Source organism: Melanerpes formicivorus, unplaced genomic scaffold, assembly GCF_026170545.1.
Source record: "Melanerpes formicivorus ecotype bairdi unplaced genomic scaffold, bMelFor1.0.p_v2 SCAF_5, whole genome shotgun sequence".
Lineage (NCBI taxonomy): Eukaryota > Metazoa > Chordata > Aves > Piciformes > Picidae > Melanerpes > Melanerpes formicivorus.
The window spans coordinates 20,998,147-21,022,103 of NW_027142357.1; the positions used below are offsets into that span (position 1 = coordinate 20,998,147).

The 23,957-nt window shown below is 40.8% G+C and overlaps 2 protein-coding genes across 7 annotated transcripts in view; one reads left to right on the top strand and one right to left on the bottom strand.

Moving 5' to 3' along the window:
- The window catches only part of PPIG (peptidylprolyl isomerase G), a 28,385-nt gene extending 27,098 nt beyond the window's left edge, over positions 1 to 1,287 (bottom strand). For all 3 annotated transcript variants that reach the window (XM_068138640.1, XM_068138639.1, XM_068138641.1), the window contains exon 1: positions 1,053 to 1,287. The gene's annotated coding sequence lies outside the window, so the exon portion shown is untranslated. The remainder of the gene's footprint in view (positions 1 to 1,052) is intronic.
- Positions 1,288 to 3,374: 2,087 nt separating this feature from the next.
- FASTKD1 (FAST kinase domains 1) lies at positions 3,375 to 23,949 on the top strand. Of its 4 annotated transcripts, none has more exons than XM_068138654.1 (17): positions 3,375 to 3,528; positions 3,779 to 3,989; positions 6,542 to 7,044; positions 7,395 to 7,463; positions 8,359 to 8,484; positions 9,560 to 9,958; positions 11,570 to 11,680; positions 12,019 to 12,150; positions 13,023 to 13,509; positions 14,271 to 14,385; positions 15,058 to 15,186; positions 15,713 to 15,844; positions 16,855 to 16,968; positions 17,226 to 17,367; positions 20,134 to 20,248; positions 21,330 to 21,439; positions 21,939 to 23,949. In XM_068138654.1, the coding sequence occupies exons 3-16, from the start codon at positions 6,710 to 6,712 to the stop codon at positions 21,417 to 21,419; spliced, it is 2,496 nt and encodes an 831-aa protein (XP_067994755.1). In that variant the 5' UTR covers positions 3,375 to 3,528; positions 3,779 to 3,989; positions 6,542 to 6,709; the 3' UTR covers positions 21,420 to 21,439; positions 21,939 to 23,949. The 4 variants fall into 4 exon arrangements, with proteins under 4 accessions (XP_067994755.1, XP_067994757.1, XP_067994756.1 ...); XM_068138656.1 differs by having other exon boundaries at positions 3,376 to 3,528; positions 6,981 to 7,044; XM_068138655.1 differs by lacking the exons at positions 3,375 to 3,528; positions 3,779 to 3,989 and having other exon boundaries at positions 6,178 to 7,044.
- The last annotated feature ends 8 nt before the right edge of the window (positions 23,950 to 23,957 follow it).

The following is a 23,957-nucleotide window of genomic DNA, read 5'->3' on the forward strand; positions in this document are numbered from 1 at the left end:
AATTAAATAGTCAAACGTTAGGCAACTACAAGTGACTACCACCATTATGGAATATACTTTTCTAATTGTTGCTAAATTTTAAGGCGCTGTTTAACAATACAATAGATATTCTGTCTACAATTCCAATAAACGCTTACTTTTTCTCCTAAGCCTCCCTCCTTCAAAGCCTCCTCAATCACTCAGAGTACAATCGTATATACACGGTACTTATAGTTTGGTCTTGGCTGCAAACAAAATGAGCCTGAAACTCAAAAATCTCTTAAGTGGGTTAGAAAATCCTTAAAAGAGAGAGGCAGAGGATTCTCCTGCCAGCCACGGTAGGTTCTATAGGTTACACTTCCTTAGAAGAGGCCTGTAGAGGGAAGAACATGTGGCACGCAGGCAGTCCGGTTACTTCGCCTTCTAGGGGAGGAGATAGAACTCATTCAAACTCTCGAGCAGCACCCGAGGTCGAGCAGTGCGCTGGCAGCGGGATGGTAGACCCGCGGCATGCCTGTCCGACAGCTCGTTAGGCTGAAAAGCGGCAATACCGGGCCGCGGACCCTACCACCTGGCACAATTTTTGCCAGGCCTAGTCCACCGTTTCGCCTACCCCGTCTTGCTCCCACCTGCCTCCGGGCCCGGCTCGCGGCTTCCCACACCCCCCTTTTCCTCTCAGGGTGCCCCGTTACCAGGTACACCCTTCGGACCCCCTCAGGGAAACGCTGGACGCCCCGGCTGCGGCCTGCCCGCCCCTTGTACGCAGAAGGGCCACCGGGCCTTGCGAGGGGGCGTGTGCACGCGGGGAGCCGACGAGAGCGAACGAGACTGACCCTGATCCGGCCCTGAGCGGCGGCCAGGCCAGGCCAGGCCAGAGGAGTCCCCCCGGCGGACCGGGAGGGGCCGGGGCTCCCACCTCCGAACGTGACCTAAGCTCGGATCTAGCAGCGCTACAACCTCCACCCTCCCTGAGCCCCCGGTGCCCACGCCGCGGCCTGTGCCGCAGCTCTCACTTGACCGCATGGCGACAGCGCCGGACCCCTGCGGCGCCCGGTTGCGGCGCCAGCACTCACCCCGCTCACGGCCCGCGTCGCCCCGCTCTCCTCAGCGCCTCGCCGCCATGTTAGAGCTGGTGCGGCACAGACTGCGTCAGTGGAAGGAAAGGGCGGGAGGGGGCGACCCCGGGGGCGGTGCGGCGGAGAGGTGAAGGGGCGCACGGAGACAGGAGGAGCGGCACCCCAGCTAGAGAAAGATGTGGAGGGTCGCGGGCCGCAATACAGCCCTACCCAGTGGAGGGCAAACGGCTGGGGCCGCTTGGAAGCAGCCGAAGCGGTTGGGGGAGGGGGCCGCCCGCCTCCTCGCGCTCATCAGAGACGCTCCGCCCCCTCCCTCTGCCGGCCTGCCGCGGCCGCTGCTGCCCCGCGCCTCGCCGTCGGCGCCGGCCATCTGTCCTCCACTAGCGAGGCGAGGCTGGGTGCGCGCGGGAAGGCGCCGGTGCCGCTGGAGCGGCAGGAAGCCTCTGCCTTCTGTCTGGAGGTACACCAGTACTTCCCAAACAAACGTGTCCGGGGCTAATGCTGGTCTTCCCTGCTGGCAGGATACCAGCTCAGCAAAAAGCCCGGGAAATGGCCCAGGACTGTTTGGAGGTAAATGAAACGTCCATACAGCACTGTAAGGGCCTAGGGTTACTCCAACAGACACACGTCGTTACGTTGTAAAGAACTAAAATGGGAATTTAGACCAACTTTATGTAAAAGAAAATCATGATAATATTATCTTTGTATTGCCATTCAAAGTCAATATAAATTTACCTTATGACAATGCATAAAGCTGTACTTTAAAAATTAAGACAAATTAGAAGTGTATACCTCCTTTGAAGAGTTTTAAATAAGATCAGTGGATTTTTTTTATTAGTAGGCATACATAACAGGTGTTAATGGAAGTCCAAACTGGATGTTGGGAAATCTGTTGAGATTTTTTTTCCCTGCATTTCTGAACAATAAACATTGAAATATTTAGCGTTAGGAGTTCTGCAATCCTGAATAAGACGGTGAGTGGGCTTCAGTAAATCAGCACTAATTTCTGTACTGCATGCTTTGATAAATCTTGCTTTCTCCCTCTATGTGTCCAACTTGAAATTTAAGATCATTTAATGAAGCATTTTTAATTTGGTTTAGGCATTATTATTTAATCCAAACATAGTTGGCAATTCAAAAGTGAAAAGTTCAGCCTCTTGTAAATAAAAATCTGTATGATTTGCAGAAGTCCCCTTTATATGAACATGGGACAGTTTTTCAATAAAGCAAGGGATGCACTGGAGTTCTTGCATGAGTTTGCACAACACCTGAAATTACTGACAGAGGTAAATGCTACCCTTTGAGATCACTCTGTTAGTTGCACATCTGCATAAGCATGTAACTACGGCTTTCTGAATTTGCTAGCAGAAGGGCACAGGAGCTCTTCCAGTAAAAAAATTACAGGTGGATAAATTGCTAGAAGTTCTATATGCTGTTTTTCTAAGTTCCATAATCATAAGCATGCAATATGAGGTACACATAGCACAGACAAAAAGTAAAAATCCCCAACCTTTGACAGACAGCTGAAAAACAGCTAGTCAAAAGTGGTCGTGGTATAGTCTTAGTGTCTTAGATTTGACGCAGTTTTAGAACAATCAGAGATTGTTATTGTTCTATCTAAATATCATTGTTACTATCAAGAGTGTTGAGAAAAGGTCTGGGAAGATGACCTGCAGGTTTTTTTGTTTGGTTTGGTTGTTTTTTCCAAAGCATGAAAAAAATTATAATGTAGAACAAAGTAACATTAATTCCAGTACAGCAAAGACAAATTCTTCCTGAACTTCAGTATTTTTTTGATTTTTCATAGCAAGGAAGACTATCCCCCCTCCCTCCCCCAAATGTGTTTGTAAATGTTAGTTTTATTAATATGACCTAAATAATCAAGATGACCTTGGAAATTTTTATTGTTATTTCGTTTGGAAGATCTAAGGGCCTGAACTTTCTCCCTGTATTTCCTGACATCTTGACTCAAGGGGAATGTTCCCTCTTGGGGCATACCCAGAGTGAATGACAATGCAGAGGCACATGGGGGACCGAGGTTAAACCACGCATCTGTGGCTTGAATGCAGAAAGAGTCTTGTGAAAAATAAAGAGAAGCGCTTCTCAAATTGTGTTCCGGGGGCGGAGGTGTCAAAAAGTTGCGCTGACGATACCGATTCCTTTGCTTTCTTTTTTTTTAACGTACGCGGGTGCTGGACGTTGCCGTTTCACTCGCCCTCACTTAAGCCAGCACTAGCTGATACCACGCGTCCCGCCGTGTCTCACAGACGCGGCTGCTCTTGGCAGCCGGACCGTGCCCGCCGTCACCCGGGATTCCCGCCTCGCCTCAGGGTCCGCTCTGCCGCCACCCCTGCGCAGGCTCGCAGGGAGTCCCACGGGCCGTCCTACTGCGGCCGCCGTCACCTCTCTCCCAGGCGAAAGGAGAGGGCGGGTTGGGAAAGGTCCTCCTGGACTTCTCTGGCGACGGCTGCCGGTATGGGCGGGCGCGAGGGCTGCAGCTCACGATTTCTGCGGGGCGAGGGGGCAGGCTAGGCCGCAGCGGAGCGAGGTGGTTACGGAAGGCTAGGCTCGGAGCTTCTTCCCGCCGAGCGTGGCTGCGTCCTCTTCCTTCCAGAACGTACGCGCTTAATAGAGCCACTGTTTGGCTAAAGGTAGCCGAGGGAGGGCTGGGTGGTGGGAAGAAGGGAGCCTAACCCTGCGGTTTGCCTCCTACCTTTGGACAGGGGGGCGACGGGACCCCGGCCACGTCTTCCCTGCCTACCTCCTTGTGGTATGTATGGCAGCTCAGCCCCTTCCTCTCTCCTGAAGCGCTTCTGGGTTAGCTTCCACGCAGGAAAGAAGGCTACTGGCAGGTGGGAGCAGGCATGGTGGATGACCCGGCAGCAGTGCGGCACGGAGCAGCCCTTGAGGTGCAGGGCAGCTGCAGAACACGAGGTAAGTCACTGCTGGTACTCGTGCGGCAGGGGTGTTGTTACTGCCCAGGGCATGGCTCGTGAAAGCTGAGGTGACTGTCGGGTGAAAAACACACCCCGTACCGCACAAGCAGCTCTTAGCACTTAGTTACTTAAATGATACTTTTTATAGGTGGAGAGTGCGGGTCTCCGCATTTTCTCCTTTGTGGAAGGCCTCCTGTATCAGTGTACTTTGTAATACAGCCATGAAAATGCTTACTGTGTTTCAACTGACAGGAAATATTTTAAAATCATTTCCTCTCCTTTTAGTGTATATTTTGCACGGTGAGCATAACACTATAGAAATAGTTCTTTAAGTAGATAGAAATGTCCTATTTTTAATCAATGTATTCGTAGGTTTTGAAACATCCAGCATCTTCTACTGATTTCATTTTTGTAAGATATTAAAATTATTTACCATTTAAAATTGCATACAAGATTGTGGTAAATCACTTGCATCTGCTAAATGCTTTCCAGAAAGAGAAATATTTGGAAACTCATTGCATAGTGAGATCCTGGTTTCTAGTCATTGGGATAGAGGCTGCAAGGTCCACTGCAGCACAAGAAAAGGAAAGGATATGTTACCTGGGCTTACAAGGAAATTGTTTGAACTTCGATTTTTCATATTAAGGTGTCTACTTTATCCTGTCTTCTGGCAGCTTAGTTGCTAGTACTGTGAGAAGTAAATGCAATTTGATTTTGTGGCTCTTTTGTTCATCACATGGAAACAGGAAAATAGAGGATCATTAAATGAAGCAAAAATACACTAATAAAAATACTTTGTTTAATGATCTGTGGTACAATACATGAAATCTTAAAACCAAGATTAACTCTACCACTATTCTCTTAAATGATGCTTAGCTCTTTAAAAGAGGATTAAAAACCCAAAGCTGTTCATTTGCAGCTATGACTCTTAGACATGAGCATAGAAATGTACTATGAAATCATTAAGGAGGAAATGTCTTTTTTCTCTTTAAACTAGGTAGCTTGGCTAGTTCAGTAATTCTGGTAACTGTACTGCAGCTTCCCTTTAGAAGCTCTTAGTGGAACAGTCGATCACTTCTGATTATTGTCACTATCTGACTTTCTCCATCTACATCTCAAAAGGGAACAGAAAAAGCAGTTTTAATTAGCTGGAAAATCTGCAGGGTAAAAAAATTGTCAAATGGTCTGGTAAATGTGATTAATTTCTGGCACTTTGTGGAAGAGTACTAGGTAGAAATTAAACAGTGGGTTTGATTTGTATTTTAGCTTATTCAATACACATTATAAAACTATATAAGAACTCCCAGCTATTTCTGAAATTGTGTGGCTGCATACTATAGGAAAAGGCAAAAAAATACTTTTTATGGAGATTGTATGTAATAAATAATGTCACCTAAATTTTCTCTGTGACAAAGTGGTATAAATTCTTTGTAAGCACAACTATCATTTGGGACACAGCAGCAATAAAAAGCAATAAACAGGCAGAGGTTGGTCTCTTCTCCCAGGCAGCCAGCACCAGAACAAGAGGACACAGTCTCAGGCTGCGCCAGGGGAAGTTCAGGCTGGAGGTCAGGAGGAAGTTTTACACAGAGAGAGTGATTGCCCATTGGAATGGACTGCCCCGGGGAGGTGGTGGAGTCGCCGTCACTGGAGGTGTTCAGGAGGAGACTTGACAGGGTGCTTGGTTACATGGGTTAGTTGATTAGGTGGTGTTGGATGATAGGTTGGACGTGATGATCTTGAAGGTCTCTTCCAACCTGGTCTATTCTATTCTATTCTGTGTGTGAAAAGCGCCTATAAAGCAAATAGTTACAATAAAAGATATTTAATACATAATATCTAGAAAATTTATACCTTATTTTTGTATGCTTTAAGTTCAAACATTTCACATGATAGCATAATTTTAAAATATTTCATGTTAGCTTTCCTTGTATCTGCCTAAGTATCAGTGATAACAATGTAGTACAAATGTCGCATGACTTTTTATTCTCTGGAGAAACTGATTGTGCATACATCAAAAGAAATTCAGCTATATCCAATTTTATGGAATAATTTCAGTATTTTACATATAATGCTCAAGTAAGAAGCCTTTTTCTTTCTTAGGAGACTTAGTGTGTCCTGCTGTCAGCACGATAATCTTACATTGATGGAATCATCTCTACAGATAAAAAGCAGTCGTTTGCTTAAGGCATGATATGTTGGTAATTTTTCTTGATGATTGTATCTTCTAAAGAAAGACTTCTAGACTCTTCTGTTTGGTGGGCTTTTGGTGTTTTTTTTTTTGGTGTACCATGACATATGCCCCCAGTGGTTTGTGTTCTGCAGTTTGGAACCAGTTTTGTAGGTTTTACAATACATAGTTATTAGCGCTGTGTACAGATTGGAGGATATACTAACAAAATAGTGTTCATTGTTGGGATCTTCTCTGAGAGGAATCAAGGCTGTTGGTTCTTCTCAAGCTTACCTTACTCAGACCATTGAAAAGTAGAGATTAATTTTTAGCTAGTAGTTATGACTGTACTTAACTGCTTTAATGCTATCTCATTACAGATACCTCAGAACTGAATTCTTCTTAATGAAGTGATCATACAGGATGAAAGAAAAATGATTGTCTGTTTTTCTAATACCTGATTTTGCTCTTTGTAGCAAGAGTTTACTGTGAAAAGTGGAAGAAGGGTCTTTCTGGACACTTTAAAGACAGCTGGTAGGCACAGCAAAATGCTTTGTTTGAGACAGGTTTGCTTGTTTAGACTGAGACATTACCAAGCTCGGACTATGAGTAGCGATTTGCTTTTGAGCAAGATAAATAGCTGCACCCATGAAGATGAAGTGTTCAGCATCATTGGAAAGAACAAGATCAGGCTTTCTGAAAAACATGTGGGAATAGCATTGAACACGCTGTGGCAATTGCAAAAGAAGAGGCCGCTTCTTTCAAGGACTAGTGACTATATAAGAAATCACTCCCAGTTTCTTACCCTTTGCATTTTAGCAGAAAACAAGGTGAAACACATGGAAGATGATGCCATAGTGGACACCCTGTACAGTATTTTGAGGTAAGCAGCATTGTGTTGATTTCAACCTCTGTATATTTTGTATTTGGTAATAAAACAAGATGGAATTTTGATTACAAAGCCATCCTTAAAGGGGACTGAGAGATTGCCCTGCCCCAGCTTCCATACTCCCTGTGACACAAACCGTGTCCTGTGCCTCATTTTTTAGATGCAAGCAGAACCAATCTGTATAGTACTACCCGTAAATGGAGTTACACTTATTAATGCAGAAATGTTTATTATTTGTTTGAATGGGGCAAGCAATAGAGAAAGCATTCTGAGAAATAATGGCAGGACACATGTAATTATATTTTTTGAAGCAAACTTCAAACTATTATGTCTTTCTTCTAAAGGCTCAATGTTGAAGGCCATGATTCTCTAGTGGAAGTGCTTGTTACAGAAGCATGGAAAAGATTAGACAGGCAAGTACTGTACTGCTATGCTGTGTGAAAGGTATAAGATGCAAGTATGATTTGCTTCACTTTGAGGCTGCACAAAGTTCTCGAGTATTTATAAAATGTTTTAAACATGTATTTTAAATGTCTGTTTATTTTAAAAGATATATATGGAGGCTTTGAGTGTCGGTGGACTTTAATACACAAATGCTTGAGAGATTCAGAACTTCAACTTAAGATTATTAAATATATTGTCTATGTAGATTCATGCATTTGAAGTAAATCACAGGTTTTGATTTTCACTTTTACCTTAGTGCTTGCTGTCCAACTCTTGGATGGTTGTTAGAACCCTGCTTATCTCAATTTTAGTAAAAATTATTTGTATCAAAACTTCAACAGTTTTCTTTTGTGTTGGGTTGGTTTTATGTTGGTGTAGGTTTTGGGGGGCGGTTTTGGATATTGTAATTTTCATTCTTTAATCTCAGGCTAATGGCAGAAGTTAGTGTCAGTCTTGGCACCAGCAACACAGGATTGCCTCTCCCAGCTTAACACCTGGGGCATCTTGACAAATAAGTGTAGCTTGAACACAAAATGACATTCAGGTAATAAATTGCTCACATTAATTTTAGTTATTTGACATCATTGCTTGAGAATGTAATTTTTGTAGGTTTCTTAGGCTGGTTTGGCTAAATGGAGAACTTTGGATTTTTGTAGAGTTCCATTTGCACAGTATGCCTTAACATGAAATATCTACTAAGTCCAAATTATCCGTGTCTTTTGTAGATCTGTAAGTATCTTTTGCCTTGTTTTGTGATTTCAATATAACCTTGTGTGCTATATAATTGTTGAAGTAAATGTTTATCCTTAGTTGTTCACTAGAAATAAAAGGTAAGTATTCTATCTTTCTTTGATGTCTTGACAGGCTTAGCTTGCCAGCTCTGTCTAAATTCTCACTGTGTTTACACAAGCAACACAGGCGTTCAAGTCCCGTAATTGGCAAAGTAGCTCATATTGTAGACATGAAACTGGAGGCTATACAGGATATAAGGTAAGTGGCAGTATGAGAGGTAGGAGAAGCAATGTCACAATTACTAGGCTGCTTTTGCTGAGCACTTACCCTTTTCCTCAACTGTAGGTTGCTTTTTTTTCAGTTTGGGATTTGTGGGAAAGAGGTGATTATATTTATGCATTGGTTGTCTTGAACAGGTGTGAATGGATTTTCTCAATGATTTTGCAAAGAATTTCTTTAGAACCAATTTAAACACTTTTAATTACAACTAATATTCTACTTAGAGTAGAAAACCAGGAAATAATTATTCTGATTCTAAATGTAGATCACCAGAAGATATTTTTACTTCTTGGCATTGGTAGTTTGTATGTCATGGATTTAGCTTACTGTTGTCAATAATAACGAGGAGTCTTAAAGCAATGTGATTTTTATTATCTTCAGAACATTTGTTTGATGTCAAATTGAACTGATAATTCTCTTGCTAGCATGTCTAGTACATTACCCTAATATTTAAAATCTGACCCTAGTCAAGTCCAATCTTTTTCATGCTTTTGTTCCCCCTTGGCCATTATAGCAAAGGCTGCTCTTCCTTTTTTCTGCTTTACCCACAATCAGCAATCTCAGTGGTTATTTCTGTCCCATTGAATGGGACTGCATTTCGTTACAAAAATTACTCTCCCTGTAGTCATAACTTTATTTCCTTAGGAAGGGATTCCTTTCTTTAGGAGTGACAATGACTCTTCTTTCTATTTTGTTACTTGAGAATTGTTTGTTTTTCTTTTAGTTTTCACTGAACATTAATTTTTGCAAATTTCAATCAAGCAAGTCAGGGTCATGCCTTAGGCAAATGCTTTCATTGCATACAACTTTGCAAGGGATAGTTGAAAAATCCCAATCATTTCAGAAATTCACTGAAAGCAGAATTTTGACTTTAGTGAGAGAAATGGGTTTTGCTTATCTGTTTTTTCTGCAATGGATTTAAAATCCCAGTTTTATGCAGAAGCTAGCTACACCCAGACTAGTGCTCCTTTCTTTGTGTAATTTATTGAAGAAATCTAGAGTTTATTACTTAACATGTTCAGTGTGTAAGTGTAAAATATTTTGAATTTTTTAGGATCTTGTCAGTTTTGATGATCAGCATATCTGATGTTATCTCACAGAGTTTTCGAGATCGATTACTACACAAGGCTGAACAGCTCTTGCAAGAAAAGGATGAAGCCCACTTCAACTATGCCAAAAGAATACTACAGTTTCTTCAAAATTTTAAACTGAGATACCATCCATTGCTAGAAAAATGCAACAGGATTTTCCTTAAAAGTCCCTCTTGTCTTGATCTACACAATATTAATTTTATTTTTGGACTGTATGAGCAGCTGGGTTTTGACAGCGCTGAATTCCGCTTGGTTGCTAAACGACTGCTGTTTGAAACTATAGATGATTATTATGATCCTGAATCCTTTGTAAAATTATTCTGTACTCTTGGTCCTATGGCAGGATCCAAGGTAAGAGAAAGGTAAGTTTATTAACAGTTTTGTCTAATTTATGATGTATGTGTAGTCTTGCACAAAAATTAAAAATGTGCCACGTTTGTAGGAGTTACTGAGCCTACATATGGGCTGAACATTGGATTTCCTAGTTGTAAGTTTGTAGCATTGTGGAAACACTGTGATAGCAGTTTGTCTTAAAATCAGTCACATAGAAAGTCACACAGAAAGCTGGATCCAGTAATCAAGATGTGTGTTAAGGGCATTTAGTAGTTCTGTCTCTTTTACTACACCCTTCCTTTCACTGTAGCTGGTAGTAAAGAATTTTCTAACTTTCTCCTGAGAAATACATTAATTAGCTGTGCTGGGTTACACCCATACTGGGTGAGGGAAGGGTTGTGAGAGCCCTGCTTCCCTCAGGGGACAAAAGAAACCTGATCCAGGTGGACTTGGCTTCCCCTTCCCAGGGGGCGGGGACCCACAGATCTAAGGTGGTCTGTTCCTCTCCCCCTTCCTGTCCAGCAAGACCATATATGAAGGGGGGGGTGTGGCAGCTATCTGTCTCTTTGCTCCTGCCCTGCCTGTTCAAAAGGACCCACATCTGCGTCTGGCCTCCTGGTTCTGCCACTTGGTCAGGCCTGATCTCCCTGCCGCATCCGCGCTTCTCTGAAGGACTGAAATCCACATACATCGGGGGAGATACAAGGCCATCCAAATTTGATTTTGTATATTTTCCTATTCATCCTTATTCCTTACCCTTGTAAATCCCCCCTGTTACTGCTCTCTCTATATATTGTTAAAAAATTTACTTCTCCTACTTCCAAACAGACTCCGGATTATTTTTTGGTAGATTAAACTCCAGTTAAGGCTCAAACCACCACATTAGCAGAAACAGCCTGAGTCTTGTCCTATCCCTTTTTGCTTTACATCCTATTCTTTATGAAAGGTCATCAGCAGGGAACACTTCAACATTTATTTAGCACTTAGAGTGTAGTATTGTGCGGCAGATTTTTCTCTGTTTTTCTTGTGCTACAAAATTCTGTATGGGGGTGGTATTAGTCATGAGTCTCAAAATCTGCCATTTCAGGCAGAATTTGGCTGTATTAATTACAATTAGTCATGTTTTCAGACTTTTCTTCATGAATATTTGCCTCTACTGAGAGATCTGTTTTGTCACAGCTGACTTAGTTCCAAAAGCTTTTCCTAGAGTTTTAAAGAAATTATTTTACGTTGATAAAAATCAATATGGGCTTCTAGTCATCATTTGCTTTATTTGCTACAGACCAGTTCGACTCTGATTCCATTATTTGTGGCCACATGATTTATTATGAATTGTTTAGTTTATTATAGTACCTTCCCTGCTTCTTGTCTGCTTTCACCATTGTTGGACTTGCTGGTTTCTAGCATCAGCAGTAAGTATTGACTTGACACACTCACATCTCTCATCTGTGCCATGCAGGTCAAATGTTTTGGAAACGGATCCATAGAACAAGGTCTCTAGTTCAGAGGAATTTGGTTTACTGTATTTCTTCAAGTAGTCTGTGGTTTCTTTCCATCCTCAACAAAGAAAATAACTGCAGTCTTCAGAGATTCTGAACTGTTTTTCTTTGGAAAGTAATTTTTTTAATTTTCCTCTTTAGGTTGCTAATAACTGCAGTGCACATGGCAGAAGAATTTAGCAGTCAGCAAGTATTGCTAATACTGAGGACGATGCAGAAAATGAAATGCAGAAATTCTCATCTACTCAAAAAGTAATCTTTTTGATATTACTGGGCAGTTGTCTTCTTTAGGTAAACCGCTTCCATTTACTATGGAAAACTATATAATACACATTAAGTTGGGAGTGAAGAGTGTATATGCACACAAATGCATATACAATATACATAATCAGCTATTACAGATTTTAGAATATCACAGCTTGACCCAGAAGTAATGAAGGCAATTTAAGAATTTCAACTGAGGTGGAGTGCAGGAGTGTGCAACCTTCCACCCAAGTATTCTGCACCATGGAACACCACTTCATGTGGAATGTTGGGTTTTGCACTATCTTCTGTATTGGTGTAATACCATATTGTCTTTTTGTATTTAGAATCGCTTCTGTTCTGCACAAACACTTGGACAGCTATCATGTATTGCAGTTGGTAAAGTTAACACAGTACCTGGTGGTGTTGCATTGCCACAATCTGGAACTGTTTGCCAGACTAAAAATGTTACTACTTGGGTAAGTGTGTATTGTTGGAAATGCAGCAATTTAAGTATTAAACAGCTGTGTACTTGATGTTTTAAATAATATGCTAAGATGTTACATTGTTCTGCAACAAACTATTAAAAGTATTCAAGTCTATTAATCATGAAAATCAGAGGATAGGAAGTGGCTATTGTTTTTGACTGAAAGACTAAATACTAACTCTATCCCCTTGGCTGCTACAATATAATTACAATGAACAGGAATTTTGACTGCTGCTTAATAGGAAGGGTAGGTGTTGTGTCTTGGTTGATGTTTGAAGGAATAAGTAATGAAAAATACCCAGTAAGAATGCTTTGGTTGGGACAAGTGAAAGTGTGAAGCAGAAGCAGTCTCTTGGCTGAAGAACTGTCAAGTTCTCAGGTTTATACAGTTGCAACATATGGAAACCATTTCTAGAATCATGCTACTCAGCTGACTGTAGGAATGTGCATGTTTATTGTGAACAATGCCTTCATGTTCCTCAGACACCTCAGAACCTGGTGCTCCTCAGGACAGAAATCACAGAAATCATCCAGGCACAGAAACCCAAAGATTTTATTAAAAAAGATGGCCCTGCTGCAGCTACTAAGAGCTTCTGTGCTAATGAGTAACGCTTGAAGCCTCATCATCTGAGATGCTCCCTGTCTTCTTCCTTTTTTTAATTTTGAATAAATTAGAAGGAAGAAATTAATCTCAGCAAAAAAATACAGTGATCACCGTGTGAATGTCTCATGTCATTAATATTTTGTTTGATGTGCAGCTGTTTACTTTCAAAATAGAGTTTTCATGCATGTAATGTACTTCATATTTTAAATATTGGACTTTATTTATACTGATGGCATGTTTTTTATTTCTGTCTCTACCAGCTTTTTAAAATCTAGTGTCGCACCTGCTGATACTGCTGCAATAATTCGTGTTTTGGCCATGCTTCCTTCCTGTAAAGTGGAGAAAGTTGTTATAAACAAAGCAGCAGCAGTTTTACCTCAATGCAGACTCCATCATTTGAATTGCATTGCTACAGCTCTTGTCAAATGGAATCATGACAACCAGTTGCACTGGCAAAACAGTTCTGAGCTATATGTAAAGCTTCTGCAAAAACTAAATGACTCTGGATTTCAGAGGCTTCAGAAAGCCAACAACTTAAATCATCTGTTGGAAGAAGTTACACATGTGAATGGAGAGTGGTTTGAAGAAGTTCTCAGTGAGGAAGCTATGGCCGTGTGTCAACGCTTGATAGACCAGATAACATGGGCAAATGTATTGCAATTGTCTCATTTTCTCACAAAAACAAACCACCGTTGTCCTTCGCTACTTGACAGAATAGCTTCTGTGACTGTTCAAAATATAGACAAGGTAGTAGCAGTTTTTCCTTCTCTTTACTGTGTAAATTATTCAATAAGAAAGTGCAGGTTGATGTGTTTCAGAGCACAGTCCACATGGTTTCTGAGACTTTTCTTGAGTGTACCAGATTGTTTTGCTTCCCTGTATATTATTTTGTATTTACTTCTCTTTAATTTTCCTTTTTAATTTTGTTGTGCACTCAGGCGATGCTAGGTCAACTGTTATCATTTGAGTTTGGCTTTACATTTGACCATCTTAAATTAGTTGTTTTTTTACACTTCTTTATAAATGGTCACATCAGGTAGTGTATGTTTCCACATTACTCATTCTTGTAGGGATTTTCCTAAGAGTCTGTCTTTTGGTCAAAATTGCTGTATTTTCTTGCTGTCTTTTTTTTCTCTTCTCAATCTGCTATTTGTATAGATCTTTTATTTTTTTTCTGTGACAGCTTAGTTTCTTTGTGAGTATGTAATGGGAAGCCTTTAAAAAGCTTTAAAAATCCAAATACACAGAAACACTGGGATTATCTGCATAGATAGATTTTAAGTTTTAGCCATAACTGAAATTTTAATGATTTCTGCATTGTCTGAAATATATATTTCTCCAGGAAAAGTTGACACCTTCCCCCCCAAAAAAATAAAATTAGAAAATAGCTAATCTTGTCTTAAATCTCCCTATTCTGAATGAATATAAACCCTTTTTATTGTAAAGCAATATGAGGATATTTTGGAGTGACTTAATTTAGGATGTCTTTTTTTTTTTCCTCCTCACAGATTCATCCCTTTGAAATCTATTTTATTCTCTTCCTTTTCTCTGCTCTGAATTACGACCCTCCTGCCAATGAACAGTTCTTTGAGAGTTGTATCCAGTATCTTACTTCTAACTTGAGTAAGTACATTAGACAAAGATATTCTGACACCAGTGTTAATGGAAGATATTACTTGTACTGAATAAAAATGGGAATAGAATGGCCTGGTGGTTGTTTTTTTTTTTTAAGCAAAGAAAAAAAAGTGTCTGTATGTTCGGGTTAAACCACAACAAAATTCAATGTATGCTTCCGCTGGGTTTTATAGCTTCATTTCACCCTTTAATAACTACTGTTAAGGGACTAGCAAATTATCTTGAGTGTAGTAAAAAGCAAGTGAAAATTCTGACCAATTAGCTCTGCTATTATTAGATAGAATTCATTATTTGATAGAGTTCATTATTTGGATAGAATTCAATATTTGAATTCAAGAATTCATGATCTGGGGGCAGGATACATTTTGTGATTCATCACAAAGAAATGCTAAGTTTTAGAGGAAAAGTGCCTTTAAAAAAATTTTCATAACTGTGAAAATTTGATGTCTACATAACTATTGTTGAATTACCTGGGGTTTAAGACTAACTCGTTTCCCCCTGCAAATCTCTTGGTGCAGTTAGCAGAAGTAAACCTTGACCTCCCTCTGTGTTCATTTATTGCACTGAGAGAAACTGGGGTGATCTGGGAGGCCAGGGGGAGAGCGTTGCCTTTCAGCTGATTGTCATGTGTTAATATTAATTTCTGTCTGATTCTTAAAGGTTGTTTTGAAACTCACCACTTGGTGCTGCTTGGTCATGTTTTGGCAGTGGCTGGGTATTTTCCTCCAGTTCTGATAACAAGGATATTTAACGTTTCTTTCCTAAGCAAACTGGATGCTGAACTTGAAGGTAGAGATCTAGCGCTCTGATTAATCTGATTATGTGGCATTTGGCATAAAATGGATTGTGAACATATAGATGACTTGAGAAGTGGAATTACTCTTCAAACAGTTCAGTTTCCTGGAAAGACCCCTCTATATAGCCTTGTTGTTACTTGAGTGCTAAGGGGCACAGAATGAACAAAAAATATGCATTGTTTTAAAAGTACAGACTTTCATTGAAGATGAGAAAATTTGTTTCTGAATGAATTCGATAGTAAGTACCTGAGTGTGGTATTCATTACTAGAAATAGTCACACAGCTCAAGAAGCAATGTGGGATTCTTGTCTACAAGGAGTGAGTTCTACCAGTCTCTTTAAATAAGACTGACTGCTTTCTTCTTCTCTGCCTGTATCTTGTTCATTATCAGTACACTGTTGCCATTTTGCCTTCAACCACTTCATTAAAAGTCAAAGAATAATTCAGAAGTAGCCATTTAGGTCAATGTGTTGGGTTTTTCACATTGCAGTTCACACCTTTTTATGTTGTTAACTCAGTTCTGCCTGATACAATAAAGCAGAAGGTCTGCCTACACCTCATGAAATTGAACAGAGCAGTCTGTCTGGAATGCCCAGAGTTTCACATCCCTTGGTTTCACGAGCACTACTGCCAACGGGTCTTTCATAACAGTAAGTAATTTAGGAGAGAGAAAGCTGCCCATGTTACTAGTAATAATCCATTTTCAACAGTCTGATAGAGGCTTCTTCTAAAACTGTCATGTTGACACTAGCACACAATAGGAGCTCAGAAACGTGTGCCTCACTTTCTGCTGAGGATGTGTTCTTGAACAGTGCAATTGCTCAGTAGTGTGACAGGTAGCAAACCAGTTTTTCCTGTGAGAATTAATAGAAATGGGATATTTCTTCAGAAGAAGAACATTTAAACAAGCAGAAACAGTGTATATGGCTTGGAGTACAGAGAGGCAGGAGGATCATTAGGATTGTGTGCTGGAGATGTGTCACTTTGACCCTGCTTAGCTTACGAGACTGAACACTACATTTTTCAAGATGAATGTTTTTGCTGCCTCCTTTTGAACTCTGCACTGTCATCTCAGAAGACTCAAGATCCATGAAGGATGAGAGATGGAGATGTAGGCTATTGACCCAATTGTTGCAGCTGAGGTCTTTGTGAACTGATGTACTGATCACTTCAGAAAATCCAGCTAATGCAAACTTGATACTAATTCTCATGGGAAAAATCTGCTTTGCTATCCACTGAACTCATCTACTTTATCTCTGAGACTAAAGATACTTCGTGGAGCAAGGTATTAAACAATCTGCAACAGACAGAGAAGTGACATAGTGTAGTGAACCTGTAATAGATGCAAAATCAATAAATACTTATGTCTGGGCACACATGAAAGCAAGCAAAATTCAACAGGTGAAACCTGAACTAAAGTATCTGTGACTGGTAAAAGTCTTGGGATGGAAAATCTGGCTGTGAAATTCATGCTTTGTAGGCAGCTGCCACTTTCCACCCAAAAAATGATCACATAGTTTCTGAATTGTGATGGAATAACAGCAAGGATCTGTGGAAAAGTGTAATTCTGGCTGTCAAAAATGCAGTGTTACAAAGCATTACATTCAAAATTTTGGCTGCAGAAATTTTGATACATAAATCCTTTATTCCGTCCTTGTAGGCAGTAGCCGAATGAATCCACTGCGACAACACATTTACAGATTACTGACAGAGATCTTGGGAGGGAGCCGTTATGCAAGAATGTCTGTTCTCACACCATACTACTATAAAATAGGTGAGTTATTAATCCTTCAAAGGTTGTTATGGAGACCTCTGATACCACTGTTGCCGCCGAACCCCTGAGCATGTGGCCACGAGATACTGCAAGGAAGAAATTGTTGTGTAAGATATGATTTCAAGAAAGTTCTATACAGTATAAATAATGTTGGGTAGCTAATTATTGTTATCACTTAGTTTTTCTAGAAGTAAACAACATACAGAACAAATGCTTTCACTTTTTTCATGAGTAAACTGGTTTGTGTTTTCTCACAGATTTTGAGTGTATTCTGGATGAAAATAAAAATCCTCTTTCCTATACGGCTCTGAATGTACCTTTTGATGATATGGAGAGAATACACTTCGGACACGACATCAAGGATGACTGGAGAAAAGTTCTGCCACCAGGAGCTCAAAGGTTAGTACTTCAAGTTCCTGCATGTTACTCTTCCAAGATTAGATCAAATTTAGAACATTTTGATGCTTATGTCCTAAATGGTTGTTGCAACCCTTAGGCTATTTATTTTTCTGCTTCTTTTCCCAAAGCCTTATGAGGTTTAGTGTTCCCAGCTGGTAACTAAACTCCCACCCAGATGCTCACTCACTCCCCTGTATTGTCATGGGGGGAAAGAATCTGGAGGGCAAAACCAATGAAGAAGCTTTCTGGGTTGCAATTGAGACAGTTTAGTAAGTGAAAAGAAGAAAGGATTAAAAATGATAAACAAAAAGGGAAAATAAAATAATTGATGCAGATGGAACACCCCCCCCCCCCCCCCCCCCCCCAATGTTATATGGTGTGGAAGGAATATAATACTTCCTTTACTTATAAATTATATGGAAATATCAATATATTAATAACCTTTATTAATATGAAAATTGCCAAAACTTATCAAAAGGTTCAATGCACAGTTATAATGTATTTACAGTGGGAATGTACAGTATTTGGGCAACTATAACAATTTAACTATTTTATGCAAACTGGGGGGAATAGAATAGAAAGAGAATACCCCAGGAGTGAAATGGCACTGGACCACATTGCAGGGAGATGTCACAAGAACTGTTGGGCTAAAGAGGAAATGAATTGATTACTCACATCTGGTTGTACCCAGGTAGGGAGTGCTGCTGCTGTGTATTAGAGGCTTTGGGGCGCTCATGCACCAGGCACAGCAGGTTGCCAGCCGGCATGCCACACGGCCTCGGATGGCTGGTCTGGCTTCAGCATACAGCAGGCTGTTAATGATGCTGTTGTGATGGGCGCTTGCTTTGTCCTGGAGAAACTGAGGCATGGCAAAATCCTCGTCGCAAGGGGAATCAGGCTCGGCTCCAACTCCTGAGTGTGTGACTTCTCTTGTAGCTTGCAGTGTATAGGCTTGTGGCTTTATCCCAGGTGCTGGACCAGGCAACCCGAGGCAACTTCAAGCCAGCCAAGGTCCAAGCAGGTTCAAGCACACAAAGCTTGAGCAAGGCATGAGCAAGGCTAAGCAAGGCTTGAGGAAGGCATAGGCGACTAGAAATCAGCCTGTGTATAACTCTTGCCTGAGACTGATTTGGCCAATAGGACACTGAAACCAGCACATAGTTACCCAATGGGAAGGGGTTCTGCCAGGCTGTGACCAGAACACATGCCCTTCCCATAGATATAGGGTTGTTTACCAGACCTGCATGGTCCTGTCCCCTTTGTTCCTTTTCCCACATTACCCTGGCTTTCTGCAGGAAGGAGGGGGACGAGGGGGACCATGTCTAGACACCCTAGTGTCTGTCTGGGTTTGTGCTGGGGCCGTTTGGCTCTACCATGACATGTGGAATATCACTTTAGCCAGTTAGGGTTCCAGCTCTATCCCTTCCCAACCTCTTGCAGCCCCAGCCTATGCACTGTGGGTGCAGAATGAGAAATGGAGAAGGCCTTGATGCTGTGCAAGCACTCTTCAGCAAGAGTGTAGCAAGTAGCCAAAATATTGGTGTGTTATCTATGCCATTTTAGTTGCAGATCCTAAAGTACAGCACCATACAGGCTGTTATGAATAAAAGTAACTCCATCCTCACCAGCCCCACACAGACACTAGGTTAGACAGGGTGTCTCATCCTGCTCAGTGTATGACAGGGGTGAATCTTTGTAGTCCCCTGTATAGGTTATCCCTGCTTAGCAGGGCTGCAATAGTGGTAAGAGTCACAAGAATGACTCTGAGGAACAATACAAAAGCCTTGACCCACTCAGTGGACAATGAGGGCTATCCCTGCTCAGCAGGACCAAAATGGCAATAGTTATGACAGTGACCCTGAGGAAAAATGCAAAACAGTTTGTTTTTTTTCTAATACCTAGCAAAAAGTGTTAATGGTAGAGGCATTCTGGCAGAGGAGTTTTTATCTACTACTTTAGAATAGGCAGTGTCTATCAAAAAGAAAAACAAATAAATTGAGAGAAAAGCAAGGAGGGGGAGAGAGAGGGAAAGAGAGAGATTACACCACCCTTAGGTCCAGCATTGTTGTCTTGGAGTCTTGATCTGTAGGTGGTGGGTCAACAAAGGTAAATGCACATGCTTACCCTTATATATCTTTGTCCAGGACCACCTTTGGGGTGGTGACTGTCTCATGTCTGCCTGGTCAAGTGTTCAAGGGAATTTAGGGGATGACAGTGTAATAGCTGGGAATTGAAACTGGGCAAGAAATTTCAGGGGGGCAGCAGTAGGCCAAAGTTTGACTTGCCAGACAGCGCATGCTTAAACTGATGTTTTCCAGCCATATGGGGCAAGCAGAGAAAAGCATCTTGCTGCTCTGCCTCCACAGGGTGCAATCTGTCCCTTTCCTAATTCCCCTCTTACAATGATTATAGTTTGAGTTGAGTCAAGACAGAGTGTTCTTAAAATGTGTTTCATGAGATTGGAATACTGTTCTCCTCCCACCTCTTTAAAGGTAAGCCTTGAAAATGCTAGTTAGCTGGTTTTGCCATTTGAAAAACTGATGCAGGGAAGAAGTGCTTTTTCTAAAACATGTGAAGTTAAAATATTTCCCTCCTGTTTATCTAGAGATACTTGATCTAGATTCAGGGAGTTGTTTAATTTTCTTTTTCTATGAATTGTCAGATGTATCTAGTCATAGTCTTGCTGCAACTATCCATACTGCACTAGAAATATTTCTTGCAGCTCAGGTAGGACCTGAAAGTAAATGTGTATTTTGTTGTTTGCAGAATTGCTTTGGAATTTCTTGATTCAAAAGCTTTTAGCAAAGATTCACATCACCTGAAAGGGGAACCTGCAGCGAAAAAACGACACTTGGAAATGCTGGGATACCGTGTAGTTCAGGTGAGCAGTCAGCAATGATTTACGTCCTTTCTGAGTTGCATGGATAGTGCATTGATTGCTTTTCTTGCAACAGATGTAAAGATAGTTTTGATATTGAAAAATACACACTGTGTGAGAGCAATTTTTGTATTTAGGAGGAAAATTCCAAGTTGTTTTCAAGATAGTGTAAGGACTTCATAGAACTTGCACCGTTGAAAATGGCTGCCATAAAACTGAAGTCAAAAGGTCTCAAGTCTTACCTTAACTGCAGGCAAGTTAGCAATCTCCACCTAGCCTGAGTAAAGGAGAAAAAGTGAAATGAGTTTCAAGTAGAGTTCACCAAAGATTTCTATATTAGAAAAAGATTGAGCCTATGCTCCTTGAGTGATGGACAGTTATGGCAGCTGCAAGATGGGATATGGATGCTGCCTGTCTTCTGCAGTGTTAGCATTGTCAGGGAAGACTTGTGGCCAGAGATGATTCCCAGCTACCAGCGTAGAAACATTTGGGTAATGGAGGTTCATGAATCATTCACAGAATGTTAGGGGTTGGAAGAGACCTCCAAAGATCATCGAGTCCAAACCCCTGCCAGAGTGCAGATTCTTCTGCCTATGTAATTACTCACCTACTTGAGTTTTAGCTGGAATCCTTCCTTAAGCTTAAGCTTGTTTGTTTTTTTTAACATGATAATCATCCTTTCTCATATTGCCCTGACAGTAAATGTTATGCTACTGTTACGCTACATCATTCCAGTTTGATACATCAACATTACAAATCAGTGACCTAACATTCTTCTCTTGATTTGGGTTACCAAAATTGGGAGATGGTGTAATGGAGTTGTTGTACCCTGTATTGGCACAAGTGTCTGCTTTACATCTCTGTTAATTGTGCTGCTCTCTGGAAGTAAACTGACTACTGACATGAAGAGCAACCATATAGAGAAATTAATCTTCTTGGTATTAGAATAAGCCAAGCTTTTAGAAGGATATAGCTGATGAAATAATTTCAAGTGGAGAACAACAGATATCGGAGAACCTTTTCTTTGCTGTGAAATTATATGTGGATTATATCAATATTATCATTATTTGATTGCATTCTACAGATTCCTCACTTTGAATGGAATTCTATGGTTCTGTCAACAAAAGATGAACAGCTAGAATATCTGAGAAATCTTCTCTATGGAAAACAGTGATCTCAGACATGGAGTCAAAAGTATGTTTTATACAAACACTTTATGGTTTTAAACTTCTTGTAATACTGGAATTCTTTGTGTGAATCATTTGGATCAAGGCTTGCTATGGGGCATCAAGTGTCAAGAAATTTAATCCTCAATTTGTTAGCTATTGCAAAAGGCAGGTCACAATGGGCCATGGGGATGTGAATCAGATGCTTAAAATCTCTCACTATGTGGAAGCTGTTCTTTAAGTACATGTGTCTTTTATAGTTTTGCCATAGAATTACATTATTATCTCCTAAATAAATAGCACAAGAGACTTAACCAGACATAAAACTTCCCAAAGATAAATTTGGTATTGCTCTCGACTGAGAGAGAGGCGGCAGCAGATCTGCTAGAAACTATGTCTGTCCTCCAGCATGTGACAGAATGAGCAATAGGGATCGAACAGTATCTGTGCTGTGGAACCAAGAAACTGAAATCCAGATTTACTAAGAATAGGAATGCCATTACAGCCATTCTGTTTCCATCTTCCAGAACAGAGGTACCATGGATGATTGTGTCGGGGGAGGGTGTTGTGCAGTGAAGAACCTCCAGCTGCTTCTCCTACCCTGTGATGTGGCATGTGCAGAAGAAGTATGGCTTGAGCCTTCTGGAACACCTTTGTGTACTTCAGATAGACTAATTCTAGAGGTCTGGCAGCCACCCAAACCCTTGAAACACCTGCTCTCCTCTTAAATGCAACTTGGAAGAGATACCTGAAAGATTTATACAAGAAAAGAAGAAAATAATGCTTATGTCAGACATAGGCATGTGCTATCAACTGGACAATTCATTAAATTTATCAATGTGACATAATGCATTGGACTATAGTCTTTGCTAATAGAAAACAAACACAATTAGACAAACCATCTAACCTGCCTGTTCTGTAAATAAGACAGTGTACAGAAGAGCAAAAATAGGCTGAAAATGGGCATAAAGAATCAAAACCAAGAAAAGTCTTCAGAGAATGACAACCACCTTGGTGGGGAAAAACACTGCTGCTTTATTTATCACATCTCAAAACCATCTGCCACTTACCAGGCTTCTTGTGATGATGCTCAGCCAGGGTTTGTGTCAAGAGGCATCAGATAGTGAGATGCAGCAGCAGGAAGTTCATGAGAATGTTCACTGCAGAGCAGTAACTGTAGAGTGGCCATGGTTTTGCAAATGAGCCCATTTTCAGGGGCAGCCCTGTTAACTATAGCTGCCATTACCTCATGCCAAATGTTAGCTGTGCTCATCTCTTTCACACACACATACAATAGGTATATCTTTTCTTGCCTTTTTAGTAGAAGCAATAGAAATACTTCTTTTAGAAGAGGCAGAGGTAAGCAGCTGCATTTCTGAACTGACCATTATGCACCTGGTTATTTATTTTATTTATTTTTTTTAAACTACTCATTACAGAAGAAGGTATTTTTATTGACTGACTACAAATCGGGTCAATAATGAAAAGCCACAAAAAATTCAACAGAACTGATCTAAGCTACAAGACTCTTTCCTCCTCAGGCAGTCCTCACATTGTAGGATGACTGAAAAATCTAATAGATGTTTGTCTGCTTATGGTACCAAATGGACAAAGATGTGAGGACACAGAAAATGAGTACTTTGAGGAAATGTCATTGAAGACAGGCTATATGCACATTATATTTTGTATGAAAGGAGAAGACAATAAACATAGGTTACAATTTCAGAAGATGGGCTACAAGTCAGCGAGCTCTTGCCTGTGCAGATGGCCTTCAGGTAGCACCTTTGGAGTGTAAGATGGCAGTGGGTGTAGCTGAAGTGATCAGTCATGAGTGGCCACATGCTTGAGCAGAACTCTGCTTTTCAGGTATCTGACAGTCACTGTGCCTAATGAGGTATATTCAAGTTATGTATGGATAAAATCATGGGTATTCTCAAAGGGAAGAGGATTAAATGTTGCTCTGAGTGGATTCAGAAAGGGCATTTGAGAAAACCAAAATATGAGTACTTTAGTAAAATGTGCTGCTTTTGATTCTTTGCAGACATTCTTTCTAAACTAAATCAGTGTCAGAGCATATGGAGCCAATGAAAAGATGGTAAAAACAGCTGAAGGTTTGTCTATTTTCCCCTTTAGTACCCAAGATGGCCTACAGGTTAACCACCAGTCTACAGGTTAACCACCAGTCTACAGGTTAACCACCAGTCTACAGGTTAACCACCAGTCTACAGTAACACTGCAATGGCTGTGGCTTTGCCATTTTGTTTACCTCTGTCTCCAGGGAGAGCAAGGCCATTTGATGGTTGTAATTGCTATTTGGTCAGGAGTGGTGGGCTTCTTTTCCAGTTTTCCTGCTATATTAATTGTAATTAGATTTAGGTTTAGGACATCCTTTAGATTTACCACACTTTTTCTACTTAATGGGGAAATCCTTTGGAGAGAGACTCTGTAACAGTGGGCATGCAGTACTAAGAAAACTGAGTGCTCTGTTTTGAGCAGAGGTTCTAAGAAGAAATCTATGTCCTGTTAATATGATAGTAATCACAAGC